Source organism: Lithobates pipiens, unplaced genomic scaffold (assembly GCF_037356315.1).
Source record: "Lithobates pipiens isolate NorthernLeopardFrog02 unplaced genomic scaffold, aLitPip1_a1.2 Scaffold_18, whole genome shotgun sequence".
Classification (NCBI taxonomy): Eukaryota; Metazoa; Chordata; class Amphibia; order Anura; family Ranidae; genus Lithobates; species Lithobates pipiens.
Window position 1 is genome coordinate 351603087 of NW_027507758.1, and position 22832 is coordinate 351625918.

A 22832-nucleotide genomic window follows, 5' to 3' on the forward strand; every position below is an offset into this window, starting at 1 on the left:
TTTGGAGTGAATTTTCTGAATGTGGCACGGGGTTCCTTAAATCTGTGCAGGACACAATTAGAGAAACTTCCTGCTCCGTGTTAGAAATCTCTGTCTCAGGCACAGGATAATGACACAAAAGTAAAAGTACCAAAAAATGGATGACAAAACATTAGACTATTCCGAAGTGACCTTTAATGAGCTGAGCTGTCCAAAGAATATGAATTCTATATAGAAATTCAAATATAGAAAGCTGAAACACAGAGAGAGGGAACCACTAAAACCTGCGGCAGCTTAAGCAGTTTGCTCAAGAGAAGACCAAACTACCTGTTTGTAGATGCAGACATCCCATTGAGAGCTACAGAAATCACTTGTTTGCTTTCAAAGGTTGTGTAACAAAATATTACGTCAAGGGTCCCATAATTTTCATTCATTCCATTTTCATTTTTTTCATTATTTTAAATATTCTGTTTAATCAAAAATCAAACGCAATGTCTGATTTTGTGAAATATGGAATGAACAGTGACGGATGCCATTATTTTTGTGAGTTTCAATGTTATTTCAGAAACAAACTGTGGGTTCTTCTTTTTTCGTGGAGGAGTACCAACAAATGAGTCCATGGCTGTAAATGTTTAAAATGATTGACTAGTTAGCTTTGTGTCCAATAGGAAAAGTTTCACTTGTTACAATGTGGTCTCTCTGTAAATATATAATATCAAAAATAGAAACTTTGCATAGGCACAGACTTCCAGTTGTCTATAGATGTAACAGAGTAACATTGAATAATAGATGATACTCCATAGATATGGGCGCCGTCAATAAATTTTGTTTCGTTCCGTTCCATTACGGTTCGTATTAGAATGAATTCGTACTTCGTATTTCATGTCCGAAATTCAATTTCAATTCATACGAAATACGAATTGCCGCTAGGTTCGTTAACTTGTACGAACGTTCTTTGCGATGAATTTAAAGGCAAAAATATACCTCAATATGACAGTCGATGCTGATGGAAGTTTGGTTTTTATCCGAAATACGAAATTCTGTTGAAGAATTTCCTATCCGAAATACGAATTTTCGTTAGATGAGGGGCTGCCACCATTCCTGTGCTGTGCTGACTTCCTCCTGGGGATTCGTAAACAAAAGTTTGTATTTCGTACAAAATTCAGACGCATAACAATTAGTATTTCGGATCCTCCCGAACGTACGAATTTAGGGAAATTCGTACGAATTTGAGATTCATACGAAACTAATCGCACATGTCTAATACACCAAGAGGCTGTAGGTAGAATTACATTTAACAAGTTTTAAGTGTTCATCTTCCCTGTAGAATCTTAATTGTTTAGTAAATGTGGAGTGCAGGTTACACTTTAAAGAAGGGCTTGTGTTGTTGAAATGCAATAATTGTAATATTCACCTGTGCTATCTTGACTGCCATGCATGCCCGTTTTTGGGCATATAGGGCAAATTATTAATGAGGTTTTGTAGGTAATTTACTACAAGTGTCACATTTTGTCACATTTTGTTTTGGTCTCTTTTAGCTTGTTTGTACACCTCTCATATGGAGAGGATCCATCATAATAATGCTGCTTATTATATTAGGCCTTTCCTATGCTACAGAGGTAAGTAACCAGCATAAAGACATTGTGATTGTATTTCAGTATTTTTATTCCTCTATGGATTTATCTTATAGTGTACAGAGAGGCATATCCTGAAATATTAGATGTTGAGAAATGAATATGTTTCAGATTTAATAGCACTAAAATACTATATCAAATTGGGGCCATTTATCTGTCTGCAGCGTGTTAACTAATGGTTTACTTGGTTTTTTAATGTATTTGTATTTTCTAAGATATGTCATTTTATGTTTAGAGTTTGGAAAAGTTAGAACCTTTGTTAGGTTTTAATATTGTTTATGGTCATGTTGGGAAAATTAAATTTATTTCCCGTCTTGACAATGTTGACAATTGAATGGGAAGTGAAATTTCTCAAACAAGGAAAGAACATGTGCTAGTAATTATACTGTTACCAGGAATCAGCCTAAAACAGTCGCTTCGGCAGGTACAGGATGACTTTCCTGTGGGGGCACTCGTGCTTGATCCTGAGCCAGGCTGTTTGCATCTATTCAGACACACAGCCTGGCCCAAACAGTGGCGGCTGGTGTTTTTTTTTTTTTTGGGTGGGGCGACAAACAACCACACGGAGTGGTACTAGCACAACTGCCACCTACCCCCCTGTGGCTCAGCAAGGCACTAACACCCCCACCACACGCTGTCCTTACCTGGGCAGTGATGATGTGGCTATCTTCCAGCGTGATGGGCTCAGAGAAAGCTGCTCCAGTGTCCTCACATGGCTGCTGTAATTCATGGGCCCAGTTCCCTGAAAGGGGCTGGACATTTGAATAGTGGGCAGCCATGGTGGCCATTTCGGGGGTGGCTAAGAGAGAGGGTGGCACCCCTAATGGATTGGCCGCCAGTGGTCCCAAGCCTCCATTTGATCATGTGTCGGGAGGCTTAGTACCATCCAAGGGGGTCCTCTGTCCACGATTGTCCCACTCCAATACACACATTCAAGCAAACACAGTTCCCAGTATTCATGCAAGAATATGTGTACAAAGCACACACTGAGTCAGTGTAGTTAGGTAGAATGATCCAAAATGCACTTAAAGCTGAACTCCACAATAAGCAATTATTTTCTAAATACAAGAGACCTGTATATTCTTATTTGAATCTTGGTGTGCTTTGTGTATTTTTTTTTCAGATCTGTGCAGTAATCCAGCATAAAATGTTGCCTTTGTGTAGGAGTTTACTTTAATACTAATAAAGACCGGTCTCTGCTGGGAACAAAAAAAACGATACAGCAGTATGAGCATGAATTGGCTGCACGCCCCAATGAAAGCATATCGAGTATAGAAATTTCCCTAGGGGGTTTTAAATCGCAGCAAACAAGTCCAAGATATTGTATAAAAAAGTTTTACAAAATTAGCATGTACACATACAGCTGTCCGTCAAGATAGGAGCGCTAAAATCAGTTGCTAGAAGGCATAAATTGCATATTTATACATGGGTACAAAAACAGATAAATGGTAAAAGAGCTATAAAAAGTCATACAGAGAGACCCAATGCGTTTCAACCATAATATAGTAGCGCTCTTCTTCAGGGAGAATAAGGATATAGACTAAAGAATACAAGAAATCAGTCAATACAAAGCATTAACATTAATTGGTTAACAAGGTTGCAGAATAAGTAATGAGATGTATATTTTATATTTACCAAAAAACAACTTAAGGAGGTCACTAAGCATCAAAGGAAATCCCAGTACACTGTAAGAGAATTATATAAATATACAATTAGTCAATGTGAAAAGAAATAACTATGTGCAAGTGATGAAAGAAAATGGTGTAACAAAGTGCAGAAAAGAGGACAAATGGGCTCCCAGAGCACAACAGAAAATACTGCTGATCCATTTGATGACAAAAAGAGTGCCGAGACCCCAAAGGGGAATGTGAAATATAAAGAATGGTAAGAGTGGAAAAAGAGAACACTTGAAAAAAAAAACGAGAAAACAATACTGCGTGGTGAAGAAAAAGAACATAAAATGGCCCAAAAAATGGGTTGTGAGTGAAAGTGCCTAAAGACAAGTGTAGAGAAAAAGAAGAAACGTGAGTGACCTCCTTGTGGGACTCATTGGGCCCCTCCTCTCACACCTTTTTGGCAATCTTATCTTCCGCCCTCTCCCCCCTTTGTGCTGCCCCGCCCCCGCCTATCTTCTTTCATGCAGTAAATGCAACCTCTTGTAGGCTCTCTTTGTGGCCTGATGGGTATGTTGCTTTTTTTGAGGGGTGGGCACTGGTTTGGTTGCACTGTGCTGTCTGGACCCCTGGGGGAGACAACCTGAAGCAGAACTGCTGGAAGGCTGCAAATTAAGTTGTTTTTTGGTAAATGTAAATTTCATTACTTATTCTGCAAACTTGTTAACCAGTTAATGTTATTACTTTGTATTGACTGATATTTTGTAATCTTTAGAAGTCTATATCCTTATTCTCCCTGAAGAAGACCGCTACTATATTATGATCGAAATGCATTGGGATCTCTCTGACTTTTTATAGTATTTTTACCATTTATCTGTTTTTTGTACCCATGTAGAAATATGCAATTTATGCCTTCCAGAAACTGATTTTAGAGCTCCTGTCTTGACGGACAGCTGTATGTGTACATACTAATTTTTTGATAAACTTTTTTATACAATATCTTGGACTTGTTTGCTGCAATTCAAAACCCCCTAGGAAAATTTCTATACTCCAAAGACCAGTCTCTGTTGCTCTCTTTCCTCGTGCAGGGTGACTGGTCTTATATTCACCCACTCATGTAGTTTTCTACAGGCAGTCTGAAGTAGGTGAGCTTTCTGGGTCCCTCCCACAGCTCTGCTATACACACAGACAGCGTGCAGAGCACTGATGATGTCACTGCTACATTTATATGTCGATAACTGGTTTTGCATAGACATTTGGTGCAGGCAAATTCATATAATTTGTGGTCTATGAGGAATATACAGCTGTTGCCTGTCAACCAAAAAATACAGCTAAAATCCAATAAGATTATTAACAAGCACCAGAGAACCTGACAGTTTTACATTGTTATAAACTGTTATATTTATATATAATTTACTGTTTATATGTGTGTGTGTGTGTGTGTGTGTGTGTACTTACAGTATCTCACAAAAGTGAGTACATTTTTGTAAATATTTTATATATCTTTTCATGTGACAACACTGAAGAAATGACACTTTGCTACAATGTAAAGTAGTGAGTGTACAGCTTGTATAACAGTGTAAATTTTCTGTCCCCTCAAAATAACTCAACACACAGCCATTAATGTCTAAACCACTGGCAACAAAAGTGAGTAGACCCTGAAAATGTGAAAATGTCCAAATTGGGCCCAAAGTGTTAATATTTTATGTGACCACCATTTTTTTCCAGCTGAGCCTTAACCCTCTTCGGCATGGAGTTCATAAGAGTGTCACAGGTTGCCACTGGAGTCCTCTTCCACTCCTCCATGGCGACATTGCAGAGCTGGTGGATGTTAGAGACCTTGCGCTCCTCCACCTTCCATTTGAGGATGCCCCACTGATGCTCAATAGGGTTTAGGTCTGGAGACATTCTTGGCCAGTCCATCCCCTTTACCCCCTGCTTATTTAGCAAGGCAGTGGTCTTCTTGGAGGTGTGCTTCGGTTCGTTATCATGTTGGAATACTGTCCTGCAGCCCAGTCTCTGAAGGGAGGCTATCGTGCACAGCTTCATTCATGGTACCCTCAATGAACTGTAGATGCCCAGTGCTGGCAGCACTCATGCAGCCCCAGACCATGACACCACCATGCTTGACTGTAGGCAAGACACTTGTCCTTTTACTCCTCACCTGGTACCCACCAAACACACTTGACACAATCTGAACCAATTAAGTTTATCTTGGTCTCATCAGACCACAGGACATGGTTCCAGTAATCCATGTCCTTAGTCTACGTCTTGTCTTCATCAAACTGTTTGCGGACTTTCTTGTGCATCATCTTTAGAAGAGGCTTCCTTCTGGGACGACAGCCATGCAGACCAATTTGATGCAGTGATCGGCGTATGGTCTAAGCACTGACAGTCTGACCTCCCACCCCTTCAACCTCTGCAGCAATGCTGGCAACTAGTGATGGCTGAACAGTTCGCCCGGCGATCGTTTCGCGGCGAATTTCGGCTGTTCGCGGTCCGCCCGATCGGCGGACTATTGCCGCCGTTCACCCGGCGGACTAACGTGTTTACTGTGTAAAAGAACTTTGACCTATGATGACACATCCATCATGGGGTACAGGACAGCCAATTGAGACATTACAGCACATGGACACTTGGACATTCCCCCTAACTTATAAATAGACCCGATCCAGCGGCCATTTTACATTCTTTCTTCTGTCACTATAGGGAGAGGTTGCTGTGTGGAGCAGGGAGAGATTGCAGTGACCCAAATCGCTAGCTATTTGGTACACAAAAGTTATTTTCAGGACTGGTATAGGTGTTAGGTGTAGTTCAGGATATAGGTTTGAGGCACTGCTGTGCTACTGATTGTTCCAGCAGCCTGAGTGTCTTTTGTCAGTTTAGAGAAAGGGACAGGACGGTGTGTGTTGCAGGGACAGTCAGTTTAGTCATTAGCTGTTACTATCAGGTCCACAAAAGTGCTATTCAAGTTATTGTTCCAGCAGCCTCTGTTTTGTCAGTTTATATAGGGACAGGCAGGAAGCTGTGTGGGAGGCAGTGAGGGTCAGTTTAATCAGTAGCTGTTACTATATTAGGTCCACAAAGGTTCTTCAGGACTGGTATCAGTGGTATGGTAATAGGCTTGTACACGTATAATATTCTTTCTTGCAAATATAGAAAAAATATAATACTTGACTGCTGCCCTTCTGCTGCAGTCTGCTAATCATTTACAGCCTACTTGTTCCACAAAGGTCCTTATAAGGACTGGTAAGGTCTAGGGTGCTACAGTACATAGGGTTGAGTGAGGTACAGTCTGCTATTCTATAAGGACTGGTATAGGTCCACAATACATAGGATTGAGGTGCACTACTGCTGACCGCTGCCCTATACTGCAGCAGTCCTTTATCAGTATAGGGACTGACGTACAGTCTACTAATCAGTCACACACAACCTACTTGTTCCACAAAGGTCCTTATAAGGACTGGTAACTTGGTCTAGGGTGCTACAGTACATAGGGTTGAGTGAGGTACAGTCTGCTATTCTATAAGGACTGGTATAGGTCCACAATACATAGGGTTGAGGTGCACTACTGCTGACCGCTGCCCTATACTGCAGCAATCCTTCATCAGTATAGGCACTGAGAGTTTTGTCACAGGGTCATTTAAAAAATGACAGGCAGAGGAAGAGGTAGGCCCTTCCGCAGGGGTGGTAGGGGTAGGGCAGGAGCAACAGGCTTGAGCCAAAGTGGGAAGTTGCAGAAGGTGCGTTCAATTACTTTAAAGGACAAACCAGACTTGGTTGAGTGGCTCACTCAGCCTTACTCTTCTGCACCCTCCTCATCCTCTCGATCTGCACCCTCTTCTTCACTCTCTGCTATGTGCACCCCCAAAGATACTACCACCAACAACACCACCACCACCACATACCTTCCGCTTGAGTCACAGGAATTATTTTCCGATCCATATCAAGACATTTCTGATGTGCAGCCACTCTTGGTATTGGATCAGGAAGAGGAGGTAGCAACAACCGCTACTCAGCAGTCTGACGACGGTACCCAGATCAGCCCAAGGAGGAGGTTGGTCCCCGGTGTTGCTGCCTACTCCGAGATCTCTACTTATAGCGGTGGGGAAGGTGTCTAGTGATGTCACGTGGGTGCTCACAAGAGTGGAAGAGGAGGGGAGTTCAGAGGGAGATATGGACCAGCAGATAGGGAGGAGAAGCAGGAATAACTTACATTGCACAGGAGGGACAAAGCAGACTGCAAATGTATCAGGAGCGAGTCATCGACCATGTACGGTCACATCTGGCGCTCCCAGGACACCGGCACATGGCTCCGCAGTGTGGGCTTTTTTAACGTGTCCGCTGCTGACAATAGCGTTGCCATCTGCAATCTTTGCAGTCAACGCATTAGTCGCAGTAAGCCCAACACTCACCTAGGGATGACCGCCTTAAGAAGGCACATGAGCAGCCATCACCGAGCCCAGTGGGAGCAACGGAACACACAAAGCCACACTCCAGGCTCTCACTGTCCAGCCTCATCTTCTACTTCTCCTTCTCCTCTCTCCTCACAATTGTCCTCCACTCCACCTTCCATCACGCCAAGCTCACGTTTTTCTACAAAAAGGCAGGCTTCCGTGAGCCTAATGTCCGAGCGTAAAAAAATGATGACGCCGGATAACCCTCTTGCCCAACGGTTGACGGCTGGCTTGTCAGAACTGATAGCCCGCCAACTACTGCCATATAAACTGGTGGACTCGGAGGCCTTTCGCAAATTTGTGGCCATTGGAACACCACAATGGAAGGTCCCAGGAAGGAAGTATTTCTCAGAGAAGGGCATCCCAGAGCTATATGGCCATGTTCAGCGGCAAGTGAATGTATCTCTGGCACACAGTGTTGGTACCAAGATACATCTGACCACAGACACGTGGTCTAGCAAACACGGGCAGGGAAGGTATATCACTTTTACTGCCCACTGGGTGAACCTTCTGACGGCCGTCAAGCATGTAACCTGTGGCACCCGTGTAGATTTGGTTTTACCGCCACGGATTGCATGCAGGCCTGGCTCTTCTTCTCCTCCTCCTCCTACTTCATCCTCCTCCCTCTCCTCCTCGGCTGACTCCTCCTTTTCCGCTGCTAGTGTCTCTTCTGCTGCGCCACCCAAGCTCCCCAGAACCTATTCGACATGCCAGGTGAGACGTTGCCATGCCGTGCTGCGTCTGTTGTGCCTGGAAAACAAGAGCCACACTGGCCCGGCACTCCTTTCAGCTTTGCGTTCACAGGCAGATCAGTGGCTAACACCGCTCAATTTGACAGTTGGTAAAGTGGTGTGTGACAACGGTGCCAATCTGCTTAGCGCATTGAAACAGGGCAAAATCACGCACGTGCCATGCATGGCACACGTCTTAAACTTGGTCGTGCAGCGATTCGTTGTCAAATACCCTGGGGCCCAGGACATCTTGCGGCAGGCAAGGAAAATCTCAGCCCATTTCAGAAGATCTTACACGGCCATGGCTCGCCTTGCTGACATTCAGCGGCGACACAATCTGCCGGTCAGACATCTTATTTGCGATTGCCCGACGCGATGGAACTCAACCTTCTATATGCTTGATAGGCTGCTCCACCAGAAATGTGTAGTTAACGTCTACCTGTATGAACTCTGCGGCAGAACAGGTTCTGGGGAGCTGGGGTTTTTTTCACCACGCCGGTGGCTGCTCATGCGCGACGCATGCAGACTTCTGCGGCCATTTGAGGAGATCACCAAACTGGTCAGTTGCAGCCATGGCTCCATCAGTGACATGGTACCTTATGCCTTCTTTATGGAGCGTGCATTGCGTCGTGTCATTGATCAAGCTGTGGAGGAGCAGGAGCGAGAAGATGAGGAAGTCGCAATGCTGGATGAATTCCCAGGGGGGCTACTCTATCTGAGACAAGTCAACAACAGGAGTCTGAAGAGGAGTCAGAGGAGGATGGTTCCGGGGCGGATGAGGAGGAGCAAGAAGAGCATGCTTTAAACCTTTCTGGGACCCCTGTTGTTGTGCTTGGATGGGGAGAGGAGAATGAAGAGGACGACATTATCCTGGATGATGAGCAGGAGCCAGGCCACCACACCGCTTCCAGTTTAGTGCAAATGGGGGCCTTCATGCTCCAGTGTTTTATTAGGGACCCCCGTATAAAAAGCATAAGGGTCAAGGACCAGTACTGGGTGGCAACGTACTTAGACCCCCAGTACAAACACAAAATGGCAGAAATGCTACCGCCGTCACAGGGGGCTGTCAGAATGCAGCACTTCCATGCCTTGCTTCGAGAAATGCTGCATTCTGCTTTTGCATGCGCTGGCAGAGGAGCAATTCCCACTCCCAGAGAAGGAGTTGCGGGTACCAATCCAACAGCGCCTGCAAGAAGAGGCCGATTTGAAGATGTTTTGGTGACTTCGGATATGAGGTCATTCTTTCAGCCGACCCATCGACAGGTGTCATCCGGATCCAGCATCAGGTGTCCGACTACATCGGGTTAATGGCCGATGTGGACGCTCTGAGGAGTGATGAACCCCTGGACTACTGGGTGGGCAGGCTTGACCTCTGGCCAGAGCTTGCCCAATTTGCAATTGAACTGTTGGCTTGCCCCTCATCCAGTGTCCTGTCCGAAAGGACGTTCAGCGCAGCAGGGGGGATCGTGACCGATAAGTGTACTCGCCTAGCTCACGACATTGTTAACTACCTCACATTTCTAAAAATGAATGAGGCATGGATCTCGGAGGAATTCAACACATGTGACCAGTAGACCATGTATATGTCTATAAACATTTTTTTAAATCGAGCACACAGACCTTCTTTCTTCATTTGGCTCACTTCCTTGTCCAAAAAAAGCACACCGTACTATATGCCCGTACCCTCCTCTTTGAAGAGGTTGAGCGGTGTCATATTTCTACTGGGGCTGCTTATTATGAGGGGCTCCCACCATCCCTGTGCTGTGCTGACTTCCTCCTGGCGCTGCTTATTATGAGGGGCTCCCACCATCCCTGTGCTGACTTCCTCCTGGGGCTGTACCTCTGCTGTGCATATTATGAGGGGCTCCCACCATCCCTGTGCTATGCTTATTATGAGGGGCTCCCACCATCCCTGTGCTGTGCTGACTTCCTCCTGGGGCTGCTTATTATGAGGGGCTCCCACCATCCCTGTGCTATGCTGACATCCTCCTGGGGCTGCTTATTATGAGGGGCTCCCACCATCCCTGTGCTATGCTGACATCCTCCTGGGGCTGCTTATTATGAGGGGCTCCCACTATCCCTGTGCTGTGCTGACTTCCTCCTGGGGCTGTACCTCTGCTGTGCATATTATGAGGGGCTCCCACCATCCCTGTGCTATTCTCATTATGAGGGGCTCCCACCATCCCTGTGCTATGCTCATTATGAGGGGCTCCCACCATCCCTGTGCTATGCTCATTATGAGGGGCTCCCACCATCCCTGTGCTATGCTGACTTCCTCCTGGGGCTGCTTACGGTGCAGGTGTCAGTGCTGTATATCACGGTGCTGATGTCAGTACTCTCTATCACGGTGCTGCTGTCAGTGCTGTATATCACGGTGCTGGTGTTAGTGCTTTATGTCACGCTGCTGATGTCAGTGCTCTCTATCACGGTGCTGGTGTCAGATCACTCTATCACGGTGCAGGTGTCATTGCTGTATGTCACGCTGCTGATGTCAGTGCTCTCTGTTACGGTGCTGCTGTCAGTGCTGTATATCACGGTGCTGGTGTGAGTGCTTTATGTCACGCTGCTGATGTCAGTGCTCTCTATCACGGTGCTGCTGTCAGTGCTGTATATCACGGTGCTGGTGTTAGTGCTTTATGTCACGCTGCTGATGTCAGTGCTCTCTATTACGGTGCTGGTGTCAGATCACTCTATCACGGTGCAGGTGTCATTGCTGTATGTCACGCTGCTGATGTCAGTGCTCTCTATCACGGTGCAGGTGTCATTGCTGTATGTCACTCTGCTGATGTCAGTGCTCTCTATGACGGTGCAGGTGTCATTGCTGTATGTCACACTGCTGGTGATCATCTCCTGCACCCTCTTCTTTGCCTACCCTGACCTTCCCTCTCCTCCATTGCCTTCATGCGCTCCACAGTCCTGAATTGTCACAACAATTTCCCATATAAAAAAAGAATGCTTGTAGTTGTCGATCCCAGATTCACCTCATACATGTGTTATGTCATTGGCCATGTGGTGGGACTATGTGTGCACAGCTATTAATTATTTTGTGGCTGCAAATTTGACCTGTAGGTTTGCAAAGTTCGCCTCCCATTGAAGTCAATGGGGCCCGCCGCGAACGTTACGGTTAGCGAACTATCGGCCGCGTTCGCAAAACGTCCCGTCGGAAGTTCGTCCATCACTACTGGCAACACTCATACGTCTATTTCCCAAAGACAACCTCTGGATATGATGCTGATCACGTGCACTCAACTTCTTTGGTCGACCATGGCGAGGCCTGTTCTGAGTGGAACTTGTTCTGTTAAACCGATGTATGGTCTTGGCCACCGTGTTGCAGATCATTTTCAGGGTTTTGCTAATCTTCTTATAGCCTAGGCCATCTTTATGTAGAGCAACAATTATTTTCTCAGATCCTCAGAGAGTTCTTTGCCATGAGGTGCCATGTTGAACTTCCAATGACCAGTATAAGAGACTGAGAGCGATAACACCAAATTTAACACAGCTGCTCCCATTCACACCTGAGACTTTGTAACACTAACAAGTCACATGACACCGGGGAGGGAAAATGGCTAATTGAGCCCAATTTGGACATTTTCACTTAGGGGTGTACTCATTTTTGTTGCCAGTGATTTGGACATTAATGACTGTGTTGTTATTTTGAGGGGACAGCAAATTTTCACTGTTAAACAAGCTGTACACTCACTACTTTACATTATAGCAAAGTGTAATTTCCTTAGTGTTGCCATTAGAAAAGATATAATAAAATATTTACAAAAATGTGAGGGGTGTACTTACTTTTGTGAGATACTGTGTGTGGGTATGTGTATATGTGTGTGTATATATATATATATATATATATATATATATATATATATATACACATACACACACACAGACAGTACTATGACAAAAAGAAGAACCCGCTCCAGGTGTCATTACTTGTAATGATCTCTCCCCTCTATATGCAACAATATGCAAAAATTGTACAAAGAGGTCTGGATGGCCACATTTCAATGAAAACAATGTCTTTATTGTTATGATAAATCCATGCAGCAAGGATAAAACCACTAACGTGTTTCACACCATTATAGCAGGTGTTTATTCATAACTACTCCTGCTATAACAGCGTGAAACGCATTTGTGGTTTTATCCTTGCTGCATGCAAAAGTATTAGGCAGATGTGAAAAAAATGCTGTAAATTAAGAATGCTTTCAGAAATAGAAGTGTTAATAGTTTTATTGTATCAATTAACAAAATGGAAAATAAATGATCGAAAGAAAAATGCAAACCAAACAAATATTTGATGTGACAACCCTTGCAACACAGTTTTGAACTTGGCAGGTAGGTTGTTCCAAACATTTTGAAGAACATCCACAGATCCACAGATCTTTTGTAGATGTGGGCTGCCCCAAATCGTTCTGTCTCCTCATTTAATCCCAGACAGACTCAATGATGTTGAGATCAGGACTCTGTGGGGGCCAAATCATCACTTCCAGGGCTCCTTGTTCACCTTAATGCTGAAGATAGTTTTTAATAACATTTGCTGTATGTTTGGGGTCGTTGTCCTACTGCAGAATACATTTGGGGCAAATCAAAAAATTTCCTGATGATAATGCATGAAGGATAGGCATATGTGCTCCAGCTTTGGAGACTCTATATAACTATAGAGTTAGGACCACAGTATATAGGGGAGCCTTGGCGTGGGTACAGCTTATGCATCTATTTGAAAATGTGTGCAAATTTGTTTTTTACGTGAATGGTTACACAGGATCAATTTGGTTGTTTTTCAAGCTGGCTGGTAAGTGTGCTGAGAAATCTTTTGTTTGTTTTTTGTTATGGATAAGTATCTGCCTGTATTTCTTAGCATTGAGGACACCATTGATCCTGACTAAAACTCCATTTGCAGAAATGCTGCCCCAATCTTGCAAGGAACCTCCACCATGCTTCACTGTTGCCTGTAGACACGTATTATTGTACCGCTCTCCAGCCATTCGTGAACAAATTGCCTCTTGCTATAGCCCAATATTTTACATTTTAAATCATCAGTTCAGAGCACCTACTGTCATTTTTCTGCACCCCAATTCCTACGTGTTCATGCATAAGCTCTTGTACACACGGTCAGAGAATCCGTCGGAATGTGTCCTATCGGACCGTGTCGTCGGATAATCCGACTGTGTGTGGTATGCATCGGACTGATTCCGTCGGAATATCCGTCGGACCCAATTTTTCAACATGTTGGAAATATTTCCCGACCAACTGGTTCGATTGGACATACTCCGATCAAGTGTAGAGAATTTTGATCGGACCAAGTGCCACGCATGCTCAGATCAAATTCCTACATCAAAGCTATTGGCTACTAGCCTGAACGTAGTCCCATCGTAACGAAATTACATCATCACGTTCTGAATGATCGGATTTTTCGACAACTTAGTCCGACCGTGTGTATGCAACAGTTTCGGACAAGATCCGACGGACAAAATCCGACGGATTTGGTTTTCGAAATCTCCGACCGTGTGTACAGGGGCTAAGACTTGGAAACAAGGCTAAGCAACTCAGCTATGCATGAAAACATAGAAAGTGAGATGCAGAAAAATGGCAGCAGGTACTCTGGACTGATGAGACAAAATTTGATATATTTGGCTGCTGCAGGAGGAGTTTGTTTCTCAAAGGACTGGAGAACGGTACAATAAGGAGCGTTTGCAGGCAACATCGTCGATCTCAACCTTGACTCTGTCCGGGATTACTTGAAGAGACAGAAGAATTTGAGGCAGCCTACACCCACAGAAGATTTGTGGTTAGTTCTCTAAGATGTTAGGAATAGGGATGAGCCGAACACCCCCCTGTTCGGTTCGCACCAGAACCTGCGAACAGACCTAAACTTCGTGTGAACTTTAGAACCCTATTAAAGTCTATGGGACTCGAACGTTCACAATCTAAAGTGCTCATTTTAAAGGGTAATATGAAAGTTACTGTCCTAAAAAGTGTTTGGGGGCCTGGGTCCTGCCCCAGGGGACATGGATCAATGCAAAAAAAAGTTTTAAAAACGGCAGTTTTTTCAGGAGCAGTGATTTTAATAATGATTAAAGTGAAACAATAAAAGTGTAATATTCCTTTAAATTTCGTAGCTGGGGGGTATCTATAGTATGCCTGTGAAGGGGCGCATGTTTCTGGTGCTTAGAACTGTCGCTGCACAAAGTGTCATTTGTGCAGGAAAAAAAGTCTTTTAAAATCACTTGCGGCTAAATTGTCGGGTCTCCGTAATACAGAGAACACTCAATGAGTGTTCTCTGTATTAGCCGACAATTCATTCATTCATTGATTAAAAAAAAAAAAAAAAAAAAAAAAAAAGCGTGGGGGTTCCCCTAAATTCAATCAAAAGGCCCTTCAGGTCTGACATGGATATTAAGGGGAACCCCGTGTCAAATTTAAAAAAAAATTGACGTGGGGGTCCCCCCAAATATCCATACCAGACCCTTCAGGTCTGATATGGATATTAAGGGGAACCCCGCATCAAATTTTAAAAAAAAATTGACGTGGGGGTCCCCCTAAATATCCATACCAGACCCTTTATCCGAGCACGCAACCTGGCAGGCCGCAGGAAAAGAGGGGGGGACGAGAGAGCGGCCCCCCCTCCCTCCTGAACCGTACCAGGCCACATACCCTCAACATTGGGAGGATGCTTTGGGGGTCTGTGACCCCTCAAAGCACCTTGTCCCCATGTTGATAAGGACAAGGGCCTCATCCTCACAACCCTGGCCGTTGGTTGTGAGGGTCTGCGGGCGGGGGGGCTTATCAGAATCTGGAAGCCCCCTTTAACAAGGGGACCCCCAGATCCCGCCCCCCCCCCCTGTTTGAAATGGTAAGGGGGTACAAAAGTACCCCTACCATTTCACAAAGAAAGTGTCAAAATGGTTAAATAAGACAAACACACTTTTGAAAAATTCCTTTATTAAAAATAAAAAAAATTTAAAAAAAATTCCAGCGGTGCTAATCCACTCTTGCTATCCAGCGACGGGTCTCCGGGGTCCAGCGATGGATGATCATATCCAGCGACGGGGGATCTCTCAGTCCAGCGCTGTCCATACCTCCTTCTTCTGTCTCCACTGCGGAGACACTGCAGAGAGCCGAGCGCTGACATTTCTTATATTGGGAGGGCGGGGCCACCCGTCACCTGACCCCGCCCCTCTGACGCAGGAGAGGGAAGCCAGGGGTTCCCCAGTGACGTGTGGGTGACCCCGCCCCCTCTGATGTAACGCAGGTTTCCGTTACATCAGAGGGGGCGGGGTCACCCACACGTCACTGGGGAACCCCTGGCTTCCCTCTCCTGCGTCAGAGGGGCGGGGTCAGGTGACGGGTGGCCCCGCCCTCCCAATATAAGAAATGTCAGCGCTCGGCTCTCTGCAGTGTCTCCGCAGTGGAGACAGAAGAAGGAGGTATGGACAGCGCTGGACTGAGAGATCCCCCGTCGCTGGATATGATCATCCATCGCTGGACCCCGGAGACCCGTCGCTGGATAGCAAGAGTGGATTAGCACCGCTGGAATCTTTTTTTTTTTTATTTTTTTTATTTTTAATAAAGGAATTTTTCAAAAGTGTGTTTGTCTTATTTAACCATTTTGACACTTTCTTTGTGAAATGGTAGGGGTACTTTTGTACCCCCTTACCATTTCAAACAGGGGGGGGGCCGGGATCTGGGGGTCCCCTTGTTAAAGGGGGCTTCCAGATTCTGATAAGCCCCCCGCCCGCAGACCCTCACAACCAACGGCCAGGGTTGTGAGGATGAGGCCCTTGTCCTTATCAACATGGGGACAAGGTGCTTTGAGGGGTCACAGACCCCCAAAGCATCCTCCCAATGTTGAGGGTATGTGGCCTGGTACGGTTCAGGAGGGAGGGGGGGCCGCTCTCTCGTCCCCCCCTCTTTTCCTGCGGCCTGCCAGGTTGCGTGCTCGGATAAAGGGTCTGGTATGGATATTTAGGGGGACCCCCACGTCAATTTTTTTTTTAAATTTGATGCGGGGTTCCCCTTAATATCCATATCAGACCTGAAGGGTCTGGTATGGATATTTGGGGGGACCCCCACGTCAATTTTTTTTTTTAATTTGACACGGGGTTCCCCTTAATATCCATGTCAGACCTGAAGGGCCTTTTGATTGAATTTAGGGGAACCCCCACGCTTTTTTTTTTTTTTTTTTTTTTTTTAATCAATGAATGAATGAATTGTCGGCTAATACAGAGAACACTCATTGAGTGTTCTCTGTATTACGGAGACCCGACAATTTAGCCGCAAGTGATTTTAAAAGACTTTTTTTCCTGCACAAATGACACTTTGTGCAGCGACAGTTCTAAGCACCAGAAACATGCGCCCCTTCACAGGCATACTATAGATACCCCCCAGCTACGAAATTTAAAGGAATATTACACTTTTATTGTTTCACTTTAATCATTATTAAAATCACTGCTCCTGAAAAAACGGCCGTTTTTAAAACTTTTTTTTGCATTGATCCATGTCCCCTGGGGCAGGACCCAGGTCCCCAAACACTTTTTAGGACAGTAACTTTCATATTACCCTTTAAAATGAGCACTTTAGATTTCTCCCATAGACTTGTATAGGGTGTTCCGGCTTTTCGAATTTGCTGCGAACAGCCCAAATTGTTCACTGTTCGCTGAACAGGCGAACAGGCAATGTTCGAGTAGAACATGAGTTCGACTCGAACTCGAAGCTCATCCCTAGTTAGGAACAAACTACCTGCTGAGGTTCTTCGAAAACTGTGTGTAAATGTACCTAGAAGAATTGATGCCATTTTGAAGGCAAATGGGGGTCACACCAAATATTGATTTGATTTGTATTTCTCTTCTGTTCATTTACTTTCCATTTTAATTGATAAAAATAAACTATTAACGCTTCTATTTCTGAAAGCATTCTTTATTTACAGCATTTTTTCACTACAACTTTTGCACAGTACTGGACATATACAGTACATATATATATATATATATATATATATAATATATATATATATATATATATATATATATATATATATATATATATGGAAAGGCCAGTATGGTGGCCTGTAATTATGGGTGGAGCCCGGTGGAGTATATAACCAGCCCGTTCGCCTGGCTCCCTCGTCGGTTTCCGGTGCGCGATATCTGATACGTCAGAAATCAAGGGCCGACTATCCACGAGACTTTACAGTGAGCCGGGTTCGTGAGTTCCTACGTTTTCGTCCGCCTCGTGTCGACAAAGCCTTGTCGTTCGTCAGCGTCCGTCTGGTTGCCGTCTGAGTCGCTATACTCTAATCGAAATTTTCCGTTGTCGTACAACACGTCTGGGCCGGCTGTCGCAGGTAGGGCTTCGGCACCCTTTTCGTTTCATGTGTTATTAAGTCACGTAAACTAGATTCCTGAACTCACGAACCACTCACTCTAAATTACACGAACGTCTTAACTGCGACACTTGTATTCGATACCTCATGTCACTACCCCTTCTTCGAAGAAGTCGTTGTCACCTTTTCGGTACATGTCGTTCGTGCCAACAGGCACTTCGTTTCGTAGCACGTCATTGCTAAACCGAACGACTCATTTCATTGTGTTCGAACCGATCGAACCGTTTCGAAATCACAGCTGTCTGCTTGTCACGCTAAATTGAGCAGTCCAGGCAATGTCAATCTCAGGTTGTTCAAACCAAAAAAAAAAAAAAAAAAAATCATTTCATACCGTTTGTACTATGTCCGTCATGTCATTTCTTTTCATGTCAATCATTTCAGTCATTTCAATCATGTCAGTCGGTTATGTCGGATCATTTCATTTCTGCCATTTCTAACCATGTTATCATTTCTGTCACTTACCGCGCTCCGAGTCGAATCCCGTCGCATCTCTAACGCACCGATTCGCTTCGAAGTGCCCCAAGGTTCGGCCTCATTTCTGTACATGCTCCAGAGACTGAGTCACTCGCAGGTTCAAGCATGGTCTTTGATTCTAGTCTTTGTCATGGCATATCATTTCTGTCACTTATTACGCTCCAATCCGAATCCCATCGCATTCCTTATGCATCGATTCGTTCTGGTGCGCCCAGCTGCACGCCTCATTTCAGTACCCCCCCCTTGCCTGAGCTCCACGTGGCAGGGTCCCCCCCCCCTGCCTGAGCTCCACGCGGCGGGGTCCCCTCCCCCCCCCCCTGCCTGAGCTCCACGTGGCGGGGTTCACCCCCCGCCTGAGCTCCACGTGGCGGGGTCCCCCCCCCCTGCCTGAGCTCCACGTGACGGGGTCACCCCCCGCCTGAGCTCCACGTGCCCCCCCCCCCCGCCTGAGCTCCACGTGGCGGGCTCCGCCTGAGCTCCACGTGGCAGCCCCCCCCCCTGCCTGAGCTCCACGTGGCGGGGTTCACCCCCCGCCTGAGCTCCACGTGGCAGGCCCCCCCCCCTGCCTGAGCTCCACGTGGCGAGGTCCACCTCCGCTTGAGCCCCACGTTCTATGTGCAATTTGCGTTGGAAACAAAAAAAATGGGGAAAGGGAAGGAAAAGGAAATTTTTCATCTGCGACGCAACCAAGTCACGTCTCTGTCGCCATATGCACGTTATTCTAAATTCGGTTGTCTGCTCGTTTCATTTATGTAGCTCGTTTCAGTTATGTCTTTCATCACATTTTCCAGTCTTACCTCCACGATTTAGCTAGACATCTCTCTGCAGGTATAGGAGTCTCATACAAACTTACCTTCATCTCCTCAGATCAGTCGAGTTTTCAGTAGGTCCAACCTGCACCGGGTCGGACGGTGCCTCCTTAGGTAAGAGAATCTTCTGGGAGGGAGACGCTCACAAGCGGTAGTATCCTTCTCTTTAAAAAAAAAAAAAAAAAAATGTTTGCTCAGGAGTCTCCTACGAGTCTTGTAATCCATGTCACCCTCTTAGGTTCCGTATAGGAGAAAAACCCAGACCCAAGGATTAATAGGCTCACCAAGCCTGGATTTTGCCACCATGTCCCAGGCTGGCAGCGAGGACTACACGGCTCCGTTGTCTCCGTCTCTCGTCTCAGAGAGCGGCAGCCAAAGGTCCTTCAGAACATGGACCATTCCCAGGCTGACAGCCGAGTTGAGGCGTAGGGGTGTACCCTTCCCAGCTACAGCCAGAAAGGCCGAGCTTTTCGGGCTCCTCTTTCCTCCCCCAGCCGCGGTTGAGGATAGTGCCCAGCAGGCCTCCCTGGGCTCTATCGCTGCTTCCATCACGCAGCTTCACACGCTGGTGTCATCCCTGACGACCTCAATGTCAGAGGTTCAGAGTCGGGTGGCCCTCCTCGAGACCCGCCCAGTCGTTTCTCCTCCTATACCAGCTTCACAAGCAGTGGAGAACACCAGCGCAGGTACCCCCGGGTGTACACCAGTAGTGTACCCTTCTCATTTAATATCAGCCAACATCAGGAAGGACATCCTAGAGGGCAAGGACGTCAATCTGGCTTCACTCCTGATATCCATTCATGAGCTGGCAGAAAACAAAGCTTACACTTGGGGGGACGTGTCGGTGGTCCTCAAAGCCAAAGACCCCAGGCTGGACAGGAAGCTTTCGGTCACCGAGTTCACCTTGGCCTTCGGCATGCTGAGGGATGTCATCTGCTCGGCCTCCCCCGGCAGGAGGGAGGAACTGGATCGTTACCTCCACGTGGTAGTTGACATGGGGTATAAATACGGCGGTTTTTCATTTTATGACTATCACCGCTCCTTCTCCGCTAAGGCGGCCGCCAGGCTCTCCCAATTTCAGATACCTACGGATTGGAGTGTCTTGGACACCGAGTTGTTCTGCCGACACTTCGCAGGGCTGCGGTCTCCCCTTTGTGCCATTTGCCAGTCGGCTACTCACACCGCAACTTGGTGTGCCAGCTCAGTGGCAACCCCGCCCGTAGACGGTCCATCGACCTCAGGTACTGCCCAGGCCCTACCGGCGCCGGTACGCCTGCCGCAGACGGATAAACTGGGGCGCCCGGTCAAGACCTTGGGAGGCGCAGCCATCTGTAACAACTTCAACAGCGGGTCGTGCAATTTCAGCCAGTGCAGGCTGCTTCATGTATGCTCACGATGTCATAGAGCTCATCCCAGGCTCATGTGCGAGGTCAAGCAGGCTAGAAAATCTTGACTAAGCCGGGTCAACGTGTCGTGGCTCAGTGTCTACCTCGCCAATCATCCCACCCCCTCACTTGCCACCTACCTAGTTCAGGGCTTTACTCAGGGCTTTCATACAGGACTTATCTCTCTCCCTCACCTTACACACGAGTGCCAGAACCTGCGGTCAGCAGCCACGGACGTACAAGCCATCGACCAGCTATTACGGGCAGAGCTAGACCGGGATTTCATCATAGGCCCTTTCACGAAGCCCCCATTTAACACCTGGCGAGTCAGCCCTATTGGGCTTGTCAAGGGCAAATTCTCCAATAAACTTAGGTTGGTCTACGATTTGTCAGCGCCTTATTCTTCCTCTGTCCCCAGTCTTAATTCCCTTATCCCCTCTGAGGAGTTCTCCCTTAAATACGCATCCGTAGATACGGCCATCCAGGCCATTCTCAAGTCAGGCACAGGAACATGGCTCTCCAAGGCCGACATCTCGGACGCCTTCAAGCTCCTTCCTATCCATCCATCTCTCTGGTGCTGGCATGGCATCAAATGGAGGGAGCTCTACTATTTTGCCACTAAGCTAACCTTCGGGTCCAAGAGTAGCCCCTGGCTCTTCGACTCGTTTGCGCAGGCTCTCGCATGGATCTTGCTGCACGTAGCCCAGTGCCAGGGAGTCATACACTATTTGGATGACTTCCTGCTGGTCGAGTCACCTGGCTCCCTTCCAGGGGATCTGGATAAACTAAGGGTGGTCTTCAATAACCTTAACGTCCCTATTGCTGAGCACAAGGTGGAGGGCCCTGCGCAGGCAATCACCTTCCTCGGGGTCAGCTTAAACACCAGCACTATGCAGGCCAGCCTCCCCCCGGATAAACTAAGCCGCATCAGGTCGGTCATGAGGGACTTCACCCGCACCAGAACTTGCACCAAGAGGCAGCTACAGTCCCTTCTCGGTATGCTTAATTTTGCTATGCGCATCATCCCTCAAGGTCGCGCATTCGTATCGCGCCTGTTAGTCCTTCTGTCCCATTCACAAGACCCGGAGCACGTCCTCAGCCTGGACCCCGCAGCTATAGCAGATCTTGCCATGTGGGAGGAATTCCTGACGTCCTGGAATGGCGTGTCCCTGTTCATTCCCTCCGTGTCCTCCTCGTCACCGCAGGTCGTGACCGACGCAGCGGCCTCCACGGGTTTTGCGGCAATTTTTGGCCACCTCTGGCTCGCAGCCCCTTGGCCTCCTCAGATACTGGCAATTCCGGGCTTCACCGAGACATCCTCCCTATTCGAGTTGTACCCCATCGTAGCCGCTGCCCACACGTGGGGCCGCAGTTGGTCCGGTCAAACAGTGACCTTTTCAACGGACAATCTCGCCACTGCGGAAATCATTAACAAAGGCAGGTCTAAGTCTCTGGAGATTATGTCCTTCCTGCGGCGACTGGTCCAGCTCTCGTTATTGTTTCAATTTAATGTTCATTGTGCCTTTATCCCCGGTAAATGTAATCGGGCAGCGGACGCCCTCTCCCGCTTTAACTTAGTTTCCTTTTTTGATCAGGTGCCCGGAGCCGGACCAACGTCAGCAGCTATCCCGGACTGGTCTCAACTGACCCTGGATTAACCCCTCACCTAGTAGCCGCAACTCAACTCATCAATCACTCCCTCGCAGACAATACCCGCAAGGCCTACCAAACAGCCTGGAGGGCCTTTAACCGTTTCTTAACATCTCACTCCACAGAGACCTCCCGGGTCAAGCAAGTCCTGGCCTTCATTGCCCATTGCCACTCGGACTTGGCGTTATCCTTTAACACGATCCGGCTATACCTGGCCGGGGTACAACATTTTACGTCCCTCCAGGACCCTGCCGAACCCTCCTTGTTCACTTTTCACGCCATTCGGGCCGTCATGCGCGGCATCCAGAAACGCCAGCCTACGGCCTCCCCCAAACGCCTGCCTATCACAGGAGACGTTTTCAGAAACATGTCTGATATTCTGGCCACTGCACCTTTCGGACTCCACACTAGTATCATTATACAAGCAGCCATACACCTGGCCTTCTACGGCTTCTTACGGCCAGGCGAGTTTACCTCCAGTAGCCCCTCAGCTCGCACGCTATGCAAGCACCACCTGGTCAGGCACGGAGACCATTTCATCCTACATATAGCAGTATCCAAGACGCAGCAGCTTGGCCCAGGTACAGACATACATTTTTATAAAACTAACAACCGCTGGTGCCCGGTCGCCATTCTCACCCGCTTGTTGACCCTTCTGGCCGATCAACCAGGAACTGGCCCGCTTCTGCCATTCCACGGTAAGCCACTGAACGCA

The 22832-nt window shown here is 46.9% G+C and overlaps 1 protein-coding gene across 1 annotated transcript in view; it reads left to right on the plus strand.

Annotated features, from left to right (window-relative positions):
- The window catches only part of LOC143988151 (putative cation-transporting ATPase 13A4), a 191484-nt gene that overhangs the window by 164050 nt on the left and 4602 nt on the right, over positions 1–22832 (plus strand). The window contains exon 29 of the mRNA XM_077487480.1: positions 1518–1598. Within this exon, the coding sequence (XP_077343606.1) occupies positions 1518–1598 (81 nt within the window). The remainder of the gene's footprint in view (positions 1–1517; positions 1599–22832) is intronic.